At 31.9% G+C, this 14,486-nt stretch overlaps 1 protein-coding gene across 1 annotated transcript; it reads right to left on the bottom strand.

Moving 5' to 3' along the window:
• Window positions 1-8,348: 8,348 nt before the first annotated feature.
• Window positions 8,349-11,388, bottom strand: HELRODRAFT_168855 (hypothetical protein; the record flags this gene model as incomplete). The annotated part of the gene is made up of 4 exons (XM_009014708.1): window positions 8,349-8,429; window positions 9,909-10,099; window positions 10,719-10,814; window positions 11,109-11,388. 4 exons carry the CDS (start codon window positions 11,386-11,388, stop codon window positions 8,349-8,351), a joined length of 648 nt encoding a protein of 215 aa, XP_009012956.1.
• Between the last annotated feature and the right edge of the window lie 3,098 nt (window positions 11,389-14,486).

Here is a 14,486-nt window from a genome sequence, read left to right as displayed (position 1 = left end):
GTGTGTGTGTGTGTGTGCGTAAATGTGCGTATGTGTTGGGGAATTTTGGTTTTTCCTTAATTCAATCCGTCACTCCATTTTTTTCCGAAAATTTAAATCATTAACTAATCAATTCATCTATCTATCCATTCATTCATTTGTTCATTCATTCATCCAACCATTCATCCCTCTATTGATTCATTCATTTTTTCATTAATTCAACCTAATCGCTCAATTAATCATCCATCCAATCAAACGTTCAATTAGCCATTTATCGTTCATTTTTAATTCTGCACGTAGAAGCAACCATCATTCTAATTGGCGGCTGGAAATATCTGATCGGTTTATGCGATCGATCGTTTTATTATTAATTAGTTAATTGATTGATTAATTAATTGATCAATTAAAAATTTAATTAAACTATTCATTCATTTACTTATTAGATTTTTAATTTGTTTATTTAATCATGCATTTGTTCATTCATATACTAACTCATTTGTTCATTCTTATACTCCTTCATTAATTCAGATAAGCATTCATTCATCCATTCATTCAACTGACCTTTCAACCATTCATTCACTCATTCACATATTTTTTTGGTTTTCCTTTATATTAATTAAATATATAATTTGTTAATTCATTTTTTAGCCTAATTTATTCATCTATTATTCTATCAATCATTTATTCATTCATTGATTTATTTTTCATTCATTAATTCATCAATTCATCCATCCATACATCCATCCATCAATTCATCCATCCATACATCCATCCATCAATTCATCCATCCATCCATCCATCCAAGTCTGTCATATGTATCACCGTCATCATCATCCTTCAAACCTTCAGTGCAAATCGAAGACGGCAGAAGAATTGATTTATACCTCAACAACACGAAAGCCAACAACAAGCCAATGGAATTACGACTCTATGTGTATGTCTGTGTGTTTGTGTTTGTGTGTGTGTGTGTGGTGTGTGTGTGTGGTCTGTGTGGTCTGTGTGTGGTGGTGTGGTGTGTGAACATACTTTTTATGACTAGATAAACAGGAAAAATCTACAGAAATTATGTCAACCAGAGCTACTAAGGTCAGCGAAAGTGAATTAGGGATAGTGAGCAGCGTTAAGGATTTCTTCTCTCTCTCTTTCTCTCTTTTTCAAACATTCTTTCTCTCTCTCTCTCTTTATCTCTCTCTCTTTTTCAGTATTTACACCATAGGTTATATGGGTTCAAAAAGAGTAGTTAAACGCATGCAATACGAAAATCGTGTACGCATTTAGTATGTATAAGGAGGCGTGCATATATTATCATACACACATAAACATGCGGTTGTATGTGTCTGTATGCAAATATTGAATGTACGAAAATGTACATGTGTACATATACACATGGATATTATATATATATATATATATATAAATACTAGATACTATATATATATATATATATATATATATATTGGATACTATATATATATATATATATATAATATTGTTCGAATATATATATATATATATATATATATATATATATAATATATATATAATTGATGAAAATCACAGCATGTTCCGCGCTAGTTAAATTCCTGCTTTAATTTTTCGATTTTTCTAACGGTAGATCGTAAATCATTCTCAAGTTTCTCGAGTTAAAAACCAATTTTTTTAATTTATTTTAAGCATTATAGAATTCAAGAAACTAGATAGTGATTTACGATCAACCGTTGAAATTATCAAAGAATTAAACAATAAGCTAACTAGGGCGGAACATGCTGTGACTTTCATCACTAATTGCATTTCTGACTTAAAGGTTCTTGTTCGTGTGACACGCATACAAGAAGAGATGCATATGTCAGTCGCTCATTTATACAAAATTTTTTTTACACAGATGATGAATATTCATACGAGTTGCATACACTCAATTACATACATCACATATGTATATATATACACATATAAATGGATGTAAAGCTTACATTGACATACATACCTACATACATACATACATACATACATACATACATACATACATACATACATACATACATACATACATACATACATACATACATACATACATACATACATACATACATACATACATACATACATACATACATACATACATACATACATACATACATACATACATACATACATACATACATACATACAAACAAACATACATAGCCATGTGGATCGATTGTTAGGTGCAACTAACCAACCACCGAAGCTTAATGCCTTGTACATGTGAGTCGTTGACATGGTAATGTGGGATGGTGGAGGTGTTGATGATGATGATAGTGAGTTGGGGAAAGAAGATAATGATAAAGATGATGATAGAGATGATGGTGATGAAGAGGATGGGAATGACAAATGACATGATGATGATGATGATGATGATAATGATGATGAGGACGATGATGATGATGATGAAGGATTATTCCTGAGTTTTTGATGATAACGAATGGCGTTGCAATGATTTATGGGGGAAACAATAATGGTGATAAGGAAGTATTTAGCGAGAACAATTGCCTGAAGATGGTGATGACGATGAAGTCGACGACGACGATGATGATGATGATGATAACTATTTATATATAGATACGAATATATATATATATATTCTCTAATGTATATATATATATATACCTATGTATGGTTGTTTGTGTGTGAGTGTGTGTGTGTAAGTGTGTGTATGTGTGTGTGTGTGTGTGTGTGTGTGCGTTTCGGTTTTGTGTGTGTGACGCATTGATTCGTGTGTGCGTCGTTGAAGTTTTTGGAGGAATAATGTTGAATAAAATTAATAATAATAATTAATAGTAATAATAATAATAATTAAAAGTAATAATAATAACTAATAATAGTAATAATAATGTAGTAATTTCATCCAATAGTTTTATTATTGTTTTTGTTGTTTCGTTGTAGAAATGCGTCATTATCTATCATTAAAGTTAGGTGCGAGTGTAATTAAATTTTTCAAAAAAAAACATCAACGACAACAACAACCTTAATAATAATAATAATAATAATAATAATAATAATAATAATAATAATAATAATAATAATAATAATGTAATGGTAACTACGGAATGGGAAATGGATGAATTAAATGATGGAGAGACGGAGGTGGAAAATGAGTGAGGCGCGCCTGATGATTTATATTCGACGTCATCTTTCCTATGTTGACGGTAAATAATTACGACGAAGACGACGACGACGATTATGATGATGATAACGATGATGATGATGATGATGATGATGATGATGATGATGATGATAAAGATGATGATGATGATGATGATAAAGTTGATGATGATGATGATGATAAAGATGATGATGACGACAATGACGACGATGATGATGATGATGAAGATGATAATTGTGAGAAAGATGGTGATGAAGATGAGTTGAATTTTGTATAGCATCCCATTCTTAATAAAATTTATATTTAAAAAAATTAATTAAAATTTAATTTATATTTCTTCCCTTTCATCAGCTAAATTTCGTTTTAGTATGAAATGGCGGTTTCAAAATCTTAAATTGATAACTTTTTTACAAAAAATTTTCATTATTTTAGTTTTTCATAAAACCTCCCTAAAAATAAATTCTCTCTTGATCTGTCCCTGGTTACTCCTAGATACGCCAGTCAAAAATTAAAACGTACTCTTACGTTCATACTCACATTCATGTGGAACTCCAGTATAAAACAACTAGTACACTATTGTTTAGTATTGTATAGAAGTCTCTTGTCAACTATTACACCATTGTTTAATATTGTATGGAAGTTTGTTGAAGTGCATTTTGAAAAAATTTCATGCAATCAAACCCAGGATGAAAAAAAAATGCCTCCGTATTTAAGCCACGAAGTTATTTATGACAACCGTGTGAGGCATGAGAAGTACCAACTTAGTCATCTGGACGATATACAAACACATTTGTATGTGTGTTTGTATGTGTGTGCGTGTGTGTGTGTGTGTACGTGTGTATTATGTGTGTGTGTGTGTGTGTGTGTGTGTGTGCTAAAAAGAGACCGTGAATAAATTTATGTTTATATGATATGTGTGCTTGCAAGTCTGTCTGTGTGTGTGTGTGTGTGTGTGTGTGTGTGGGAGTGTGTGTGTGTAAGTGGTGTGGCGTTCTGTGTGTAAGTTTTAAGTGTGTGTGTGTGTGTGTGTGTGTGTTTGTGAATGTGTGTCTGTGCATTTATTTTGGGTTTGGACACGAAAAATTTGACACTTCGAAGACAGAAAGAAAAAGTTTGCTTAAAAGTCATATTTAATTCACGTGCTTGGCTAACATTTAACTGACGCGTAAGGCGTGCGGGTTGGGACTCATATTTCATAGCCTGGAATCTATTCCCATGTTTTTGTTTATTATTATTATTATTATTATCATTATTATTACTATTATTATTATTATTAGTGGAAATAGCAGTAGTAGTTGTAGTAACAGTAGGAGCAGCAGCAGCAATAGTAGTAGTAGTATTAGTGGTAATATCAGTAGTAGTTGTAGTAGTAGTAGTAGTAGTAGTAGTAGTAGTAGTAGTAGTTGAAGTAGTAGTAGTAGCAGTAATAGTAGTAGTAGTAGCAGTAGTAGTAGTAGTAATAGTAGTAGTAGCAGTAGCGGTAGTGGCAGCAGTAGTGGCAGCAGTAGTAGCGTTAGTGTTACTATCTCAAATTGGTTACTGATAATGACCGTAACGAAAAAAGACGACGACGACGATGATATTCAGCCAACGAACGGATATTAATCAAATAGTTTTGTTAGAACAAGAAAAGAACTACCATGACAACATTAATAATATTTTTTTTTATTGTAGAAATCTGCTGACGGCGATCTCACTATCTTTGCTATTAGGTTTATCAGCGCATTCTTATCATTCGTAGGAAAATTAAAAATATTTAATATTATTTAATATAAAATTTAATTATTTAAATATTTAATATGATTTCACTGTTTTATATTTAAATATTTTACTCCTCAAACAAAACAGTTAAATACACATTTACTCATACACTCTCTCTTTCTCTTTCTTTTTCTTCCTTTTTCTTTCTTTCTTTCTCTTTCTCTCTCTCTCTCTCTCTTTATCTCTCTCTCTCTTTATCTCTCTCTCTCTTTATCTCTCTCTCTCTCTTTATCTCTCTCTCTCTCTCTCTCTCTCTCTCTCTCTCTCTCTCTCATTAAATACAACATACAAATCCAGACGTGGAATGATTATTGCCGATTATAACATTTCCTAATTTGTTTATTAAATTAACCGTTTAATTAATTTATTATTTAATTTATTTTTAACAGAAATAAATTTTTTCTAAATATAAAAAGAGTAAATTTATAAGTATGAAACAAGAAAAAAATGACTGACCCGTTATAATGGATTTTTTTCTAATTTCATTTGTTCAAAAAAAAGTTATGCTTAATATTAAAATATGACTTTTGGTTATTATTAACAGTTTTATTTAAATATCAACTCGCTGATAAATTTTTTGAAATATTAGTTTATATTATTAAAAACTTTATAGGTGTTTTTTCAATCTATACAATGATTTTTAATAGTTAGAACAAGTTTTCATTCATATAAACCTCAAAACGGTTGAAATACTTTTATGATATAACACATGATTTTCAGAAAAACTCGCCCGTTAAACTGTCTAAATACGCATTTAATATATATACAGTATATTACATTTTTAACTTTAAACACATTAAAATGTTGTAAATAAAAGTCGAAAAAACAGATAAATTTTTCAACTTTTTTGTTCAAACTTGAAGTAAATCTACACACATTAAATTTTTTTCAACGTTTCAACGTATTTAAATCTCATCACAAGCGCCGACCATATGTCGATATGAGCATAAAAATTCAGTACTGATGCAGACACACACAATATATACGTGTGTGTGTGTGTGTTTGTGTGTGTTTGTGTGTGTGTGTGGTGTGTGTGTGTGTTTGTGTGTTTGTGTGTGTGTTTGTGTGTGTGTTTGTGTGTGTGTGTGTGTGTGTGTGTGTGTGTGTGTGTGTGTGTGGTGGTGTTGAGTGATAGGAAACTATTAGCATTTACTTATTTTTTCATTTTGAATCGTTCTGAAAATATTGAGACAAAATTTCAAAAGATTTTATTACCAAATATTTTGGAAACAGTGGAAAAAATCTACACTGAAAACTTCATTGTCAAAATCTGCGTATGTCTCTTAAGTTGAAGTTCATGAAAGTGTGCACCGTGTAGCACCAACTCGACTTTTACAAATTTCTAATCAATCCCTCCTTTGATGCAAGCAACTTCCTGGATTATGTGTGTTTCATTCAGTCTGATGTGGTAAAACACAAAAACATGAAAACAAACTTTTTCCTAAAAAATATCGAACAGTTTTAAATTTTTATTTTAAAATACTCTTATCCAACACCAGTGGTTAAAAATTTTATTTGGGTTGAAACGCACTTTGAAAACTTTTATGACCTAAATTCAAGCCCGGAGTTTGAGAAAAGACAAGGGCCTACTACCCTGAGATTTCCAGCTAGTGGAGTTTCCGACACGTGTGGAAAAAGGAAAAAAAGAAAAAAAATTAGAAAAGAAAAAGAAAGAACAAAGAGAGAAAAGAATTTAAAACATGCTTAATAAAACGTTACATGAATTCCCAATAAACATAAAAAGCAGATAATTACCCATTAAGAAGCCGATACATGAAAGTTACATTCATGATTATCTGGCAGACCCAAACACCTTGACATGCAGTGGTACAGCAATAAAAAAATGAAAAAATTTAAACATAAAAAACAAATAAAACAACAGAGACAAAAGTATAGACAATTTGGTATGTATCTAAGATATGTGGATTGATAGACAGAGACAGAAAGGAAGACAGACATACAGATGAATAGTTAAATAGACATCTGAATAGATATATAGGAAGGAATAACTATGCAGGTAGGTAAAAAACAGAAAAGGACAATAAATTTAGCTGCATATCGATTAGAGTGCACTAATCAACCCCGCCAGCCAGCAATAACGCATGGTGCCAAACAAAGGAACCATAAACAATATGCAAACATCATTTCTGGTTCAAGCCTTCATGCGTTTAACCGATACAAGCTTTGTAGGTATGCACATATATATATATATATATATATATATATATATATATATATATATATATATATATATGTTGTTTATCTCTGTGCATCTAATTACATTTATGGTATGGTTGGTAGACACACACACACACACATACACGCACGCACACACACACACATGCATATACACACACGTATTCATGTATTATCATTGTATATACGTACCTCGTATTAAAATACCTGGTTGCGGCAAAGCCCACAAATACACAACTTGCGTACATACAGTACCTGCAGGATGACTTCTGCTTGCATTGCTAATTGTTTGCCCATGCATTTTGAAAACATGTATACTCATTCTTGTACAACACAGGATTACATATTGCGTATGCGAGAACCTCGTTATAAAAATACGCAGGTATATGTGTAAATTGTATTATAGTGTGCTTGCGTGCGTGTGTGTGCGAGTGTGTGAGTTTGTGAGAGTGTGAGAGTGTATCAGAGTGTATTGTATTGTCCTTTTAATATTTGTCATTCAGTATTGTGCTAAATAGAAGAAGTTGATAATTAGAATTAGAATTAATTGGATATTTAATTAATTAATTAGATAATTAGAATCAGAAGAGTGTTGTTAAATGAACAAATGTGCGTGTTTGTGTTTGTGTGTTTACTACTTTCCAGAAGTCAATATAAACTATTCGTTGTTGAAATGGACCAATAACCTCGTCAGTGGCAGAATCAGGGCGTGGAATGAGAATGCCACACCCAAACCTGACAACGAAAGAAGAAAACATAGAAGATTACGGGTATAATATGTCATTAACTTGACATTTTTTTAATCAATTACACTCTGAAACGAAAATTTTCTAAAAAAAATCATCCATATAGAATTTTTAAAGTTAAACCGCACCGCAAGGCAAAGGGTCAGCCACTGAATGCCTCATAACTGAGCTTTAAATTTTTGAATTGCTAATGAATAACTAATTGTTTAGTAATATTGAAGTATTTAATCAATTAAATATTAATAGATTAATTAGATTTGAATTATTTTTAAAAATAAAACCCCATTAAATAACGAATATATAATAATATTCGTGAATATATACATTGAAAATGGTTGATAAATATTTTAATGTCAAATAATCAAAAAATAATAAAAATAATTAATGACGACAATAATAGTAATAACAGTGATAATAACAATTAATATAATTGAAATGATATTTATTTATTTATATTGAAATTTATTATTAATTTATAATTTATACAAAAATTGTGAAATAATTATTTAAGAGAAATGTCTCAATTAAATTTGGAAATCCGCAAATCCGCATCCTATCTCCATGTTATGCTGGTCCACGACCCATGCCCTGGCTATGAAGTGCCCCTGCAAAATCATCATCGTAATGAAAATTATTCATTTATTTGATTATATTTTACTGTTTTTGTATAATAATTTTTTCATTTCAAAATATTTTATTGTTTTTATATAATAATTCATTTATTTTATTGTTTTATATGTAATTTTGCGGTTGTAAAAATATTAAAGTTGTAGGTTTAGACATTATCAAGTTATCATTGGGTCGGTTTCGCATGCTTTGACAAAGGCCTCACTTATTTGATTCAAAATCACAAAAGCAGTCTTTTTGATTATTTCAATTTTTCACTACACAACGAGTGGAACATTGTGGCTTGGCGAAACTGCGAAAATATATGTTTTTTTTCAAAGTAAGGGTTTCAAAAAATAAAAGTAGTTGTAGTAGTAGCAGCAGCAGTAGTAGTAGTAGTAATAGTAGTAACATGAGAAATAGCACTGGTGGCTGTGGTGATAGTAGTAGTAGTCGCTGTAGTAGTTGTTGTCACTGTTGTTTCAGTTTATTAAAAGTTGTGAAATATTTAGTGCAGTAAAATATTAACGATAACTAATTCAAAAAAGAATTAGGTGCAGTCACACCGTTCTTCAGAGTGTGTTGGCGAGTGCAAAATATAAATTTTTAACAAAAATTTTCGAAAAAAAATTGCAAAACAAATAAAAAATCTAAACATAGTTTCATCATCAATTGCCCTTTTCCCAAACATAAAATACGAGTTTTTCCTGCTAATTTAACACATTCAAATGTTAAAAGATACAAAAAAATCACAAATTCCACAGAAAATGTTTTATTTTAAAAAGCACAAAAGAACAAAATGTCACAAAGACAAATTTTTTTTAAAAAGAGAATCGCAACAAATCCATAGAAAAAACATTCAGAATTATAAAAATCTACGCAGAAAAACCAAAAAAAAAACCTAAACAAGCGCATAAGTTCGTGGCAAAAGATGTATGCGTTCCAACATGCGGTGTGTTTTAAAAGAGCAATCTTCTTTAAATATTAAAAATAGACGACTTCCTGTCTTAACGTACTTAGTTATATGCGGGGTTTGAAGATTTTTGAAATTTTTTTAAGTTTTTGACAAGCGGATGCAGCTCACATTCTCAGTACTTCATATATAACACTAATTACACTAACAGATAAGACAGCAGACTTCGACAAACATTTGAAAAATTTTTAAATACTTTAAAAATTCAAATAATTACAACATAGCTCAACATTAACAATAGAAACACTAACAACAACAACACTAACAACAACAACACTAACAACAGTAACACTAACAACAACAACAACACCAACAATAACAACACTAACAACAACAACACTAACAACAACAACACTAAAAACAACAACACTAATAACAACAACACTAACAACAACAACACTAACAACAACAACACTAACAAAAACAACACTAACAACAACAACAACAACACTAACAACAACAACAACAAAACAAACAATAGCAAGACTAGCAACAATAGGTCAACCTTGGGCAAGTAGTTTGGGATCTTCAAATCCTTCACAAACCTCCTTTTTCCCTTGCTGACGGGACAATTGATGATGCGATCTTCCGGTTTAATTTCTTTTTCCAGAGTGCAGAGATCCCAATCCTTAGAGTAAATATCATTTCCGTTGTACTGGCAGGCCAGAAATATCCTTCCTGCAGTTATGTCTTTGTCTGTTTGGATGGTGGTGGATTGCTGGTTGGATGGTTTTGGGGGTTTTGGTTTTATGAATTTTTGGGTGATATTTTTGGTGGTGGCCCGTGTGTTTTATGGTGAGTTTAGGGTTGTTGATGGAAATTTTGTGTTGTTCAGGTTTCTGATGTCAAGTTGTCAATAGATGTCTTGTTGTTTTTCTGTGTTGTTGTCTTTGTAATTGTTATTGCTCAATGGTAACTTTTTTGCAAAAGAATGAATAAATGAATGAATGAATAAATGAATAAATAAATGAATGAATGAATGAATGAATGAATGAATGAATGAATGAATGAATGAATGAATGAATGAATGAATGAATGAATGAATGAATGAATGAATGAATGAATGAATGAATGAATGAATGAATGAATGAATGAATGAATGAATGAATAAATCAATCAATCAATCAATCAATCAATCAATCAATCAATCTATCTATCAATCAATCAATCAATCAATCAATCAATCAATCAATTAATCAATCAGTGAATGAATGAACCAACAAATGAATGATGAAAAGAGAAGATAAATTAATTAATTAGTAAATAATTGAACGAACAAACAAGTTAATAAATCTGGAACACTTCTGACACCTACCGAATGTCACGTTCAGATAAGTTCTTAGCTTGAGACCGCCGCGGACCTGGTCCTCCATTAGAATCACCTTGCCCAATGTCACTTTTCGCGTGTCATCTTAATTATACGGATGGCAAATTTGAATAGCGTTTAAATGCTTCAGGAGACAGTCACACAAACACACAACGCATCAACAAACATAACTGACTCACACATGCACACAGACACATACACACAGACACATACACAAAGACTCACACATACACACAGATGTATAGGTAGGTATATACATTCATACACACGCATTTATTTCCGTACACATGCAAACACACATAAATTCACGAACACACACATACACACATGTTCACGTACACATATATACACATACGTTCAAACGCCGACACTACTTACTGCACTTATTAAAAAGCGTTCCGATGCTCACGTAATTCATCGCCCTGACCCAGATTTCCCATCTGATCTTTGACCTCATTACCTCGTCCATGACTGGTTCCTCACCTGACTCCTTGCTCTCTATGTAGTCGTACATTTCGTGTTCCACATCACTGAAGACGACGTTCGCCGCCAAAATTTGATCGAGGGGGGGTCGTTTGAAGAACCGGAAATAGATCCCGAGCATCATACCAATAAGGATGAGGACAACCAGGATGACTTTCTGATATACTTTGATCATTTCTGAGTTTTACGAGTTTTTCGTCGCTGTTTTGTGAACTTGTTTTGTTGCTGGTAGTATAGTTATAAAATAATTTCAGGTTTCTGCATCGTTGGCGTGTCAATTTAATCTTACACACAGCGACGTACACGCGAATGTTGTACGCACGCGCAAGCAAGCATCATACGCTTGAGTCGTATGACACTTCGACCATCTGAGCTAGTCTTCAAGACCTCAGTTTAGATTTTTGTCATATTAACCAACTAATTTCAATGATTTGAAACTCGAAAAAGTTAATAATACTAATGATAACAATAAAAAAAACTCAAGCAAAAATATTAATAAAATGAATAAATAAATAAACTTACCGTGTGTTGATGTTTTAACGTGTTCGAGCTGAACTTGTCATAAGATGTATTAGTTCTGAGGTCAGAATGTATCAATGTTTCGTCCGAAATATGTTGTATTCCAATATTTTTTTTAAATGTACAACTAAAATTAACTTTTCAAAACAAAATTTACCTATTGAAACATCTATTCATTCATCCATATAATCCTTCGATCGTTAAATTTTAAATAAATTTAAATTAAAAAATTAAACTCACAAAAATAGAACGCAGGCAATATTTATGAAAATAGAAAAAAAACAAAATGGAAATAATATGAACAGCTTGAGTTTGGCATATGTTCTAAAAGATAACTTGGCAGTTAATTCTAAAGTTTAAATATATATATATATATATATATATATATATATATATATATATATATATATATATATATATATATATATATATATACATACCTAGCTCCATAATTAATCGCGTGTATAATATATGTTGCATATAAAGCAGTTAAGTATGTGTGTTTGTGTGTGTGTGTGTGTGTGTGTGTGTGTGTGTACGTACGTACGTGTGTGTAGATATTAGTGGTTTTGTAATGCTCAACGACACTAACATTTTTGTTGTTTGCAGTTTTTTATTATTTTTGTTGTTTGCAGTATTTTATTATTATTTGCAGTTTCATTTTTTTCAAAGATATATTTATTGTGTGGTTTTATGTAATGTTACGGCTAGAGTTCGTGTGGGATGGATGAAATTTAGGGAACTGGGTGGGGTATTGTGTGGAAAGAAATGGTCAGTGAAGATGAAGGGGAGGGTATATAAAGCATGTGTGAGAGCAGCGATGGTATATGGTGGTGAAACTTGGGTGTTGAGGAGAGAGGAGGAAAGTGTACTGCAGAGGGCTGAAAGAGCTATGGTGAGGATGATGTGTGGGGTTAAAGTGAAGGATAGGAGGAGTAGTACAGAGCTGATGTCAATGATGGGACTGAATGAGGACATTGTAACATTGATAAGGAGATCGAGATTGCGGTGGTATGGACATGTGTTGAGAAGGGATGAAAGGGTCGGGATTAGGCGAACGTTGGAGTTCGAGGTTGAAGGAGTGGTAGGAAGGGGTCGTCCGCGATTGGGATGGAAAGAGCAGGTGGAGAAGGACAGGGTGAAAGCGGGGTTGCGTGATACTGAGGCGAGTGACAGATGTGGATGGCGTCGAGGGGTATTTCGGTTTCATCATAGGTAGCCAAACGGCAACCCCCGATCTCGGGGAAAAAGCCGTCTAAACGTGTGTTGTTGTTGTTTTATGTTCTGGATATTTTGGGATGTTTATATGTGTATATGTGAATGTATGTGTGTGTGTGTTTCTGTGTGTGTCTGTGTGAGTACGCGTCTTTCGTATTTGGTATGCACGTGCCTTTATTTTCATGTTCATTTGTGTCAAATGCCTTGGTGCACAAAAGGGTCTAAAGTTCATCGTTAACTTTTGGGTAAATTATGTTTTTGTTTATGAGTTTGTTGTCGTTTGTATGTTGTGTTGGTGGTGTTGCTATTGTTATTTGTGCTGTTGTTGTGTGTTTGTTTGTTGTTTCGAAAGATATTTATCTTTATGTGTTTCGCTACGGATATACGGATGTATGTGAGTTAGTTTGCGGGTGGTTGTGTATGAAATATTTGTGTGTGTGTTTTTTTTTGTCTTGTGTGTGTGTGTTTGTGTGTGTGTTTGTGTGTGTGGTGTGTGTTTACTGTAAAAAAAAGTTATTAGAGCCTTGATTTTTTCCTCTAAGTTGTTGCTTATTTGCCAAAAAAATGTTAAGATTTATTTTGGAATTATTTAAAAATAAAATTTTTGTTTTGGTAGTTTTGAGTTCTTAATGGTTAATAAGATTTCCACATTAATAATGAAAGATTTCAACGTTTATGTATGTAGATGATGAAGCAGATGATGAAAGGAATATGAATTTAAACCTTTATAATTTTAATAATCAACAAAATGCGATCAGAATAATTAAATTCATTCACTTTTTCATTCATTCATTCAAACTATCACGATATTTTTTATAGACATACTCAGTGACGGATCTAAGCAACCCTGACGATGGAACCATCGTATGAAAAACGTTAGCATTATTTTAAATTGGACTGGGAGTGCAAGAAATTTACCAAATGTTTGCTAGTGTGGCAAAATGTTTACTGTCGACCTTCCGTATTTGCTTATCAACCAATTTTTGATAAATTTTTGACAAAAAATCAGTGTTTTCCAATGTAGAGACTGAGTTTTACTTGCTTTCTTCAACAAAACTGCCCACAACGGGGCCCGGCTCAACCCCCTTCCCCACCCTTTCCCAAAGATCTGCCACTGGTAGTATCTAAACGATATTTTCTAAACATTCTCTAGCAGCAAACCAACCCATTTTAACTTCATTAATTTGCAAGATTTTATTTTTATAAAACTCGGCAGATGTAACAAAATTATTAAGTATCTCGGAAAAAATTCTTTAAGATGATTTTTCAATGATTTTACAAGATGGCGTCTTTTTATTTTTTAATTTTTTATATATCAGACGACATATTTCATATCAAATCACAAGGGCGGATCCAGGAAGTTTGACTGGGGGGGGCGAAAATTTTTAAATAAATATTTTGTAATGTTGAATATATCCATTTTTGATTATAAATTTTAGAATGTAAATTAATTGAATAATATAATGTTTTATGTTTACTTTGATTTATTTATAATTTTTATTACAAATGATCAAAGGAAAATTATGAACGCACCCT

Source organism: Helobdella robusta (assembly GCF_000326865.2).
Source record: "Helobdella robusta unplaced genomic scaffold HELROscaffold_14, whole genome shotgun sequence".
Taxonomy (NCBI): domain Eukaryota; kingdom Metazoa; phylum Annelida; class Clitellata; order Rhynchobdellida; family Glossiphoniidae; genus Helobdella; species Helobdella robusta.
The sequence above is the reverse complement of the archived record's forward strand: the minus strand, read 5'-3'. Positions and strand labels throughout refer to the sequence as shown.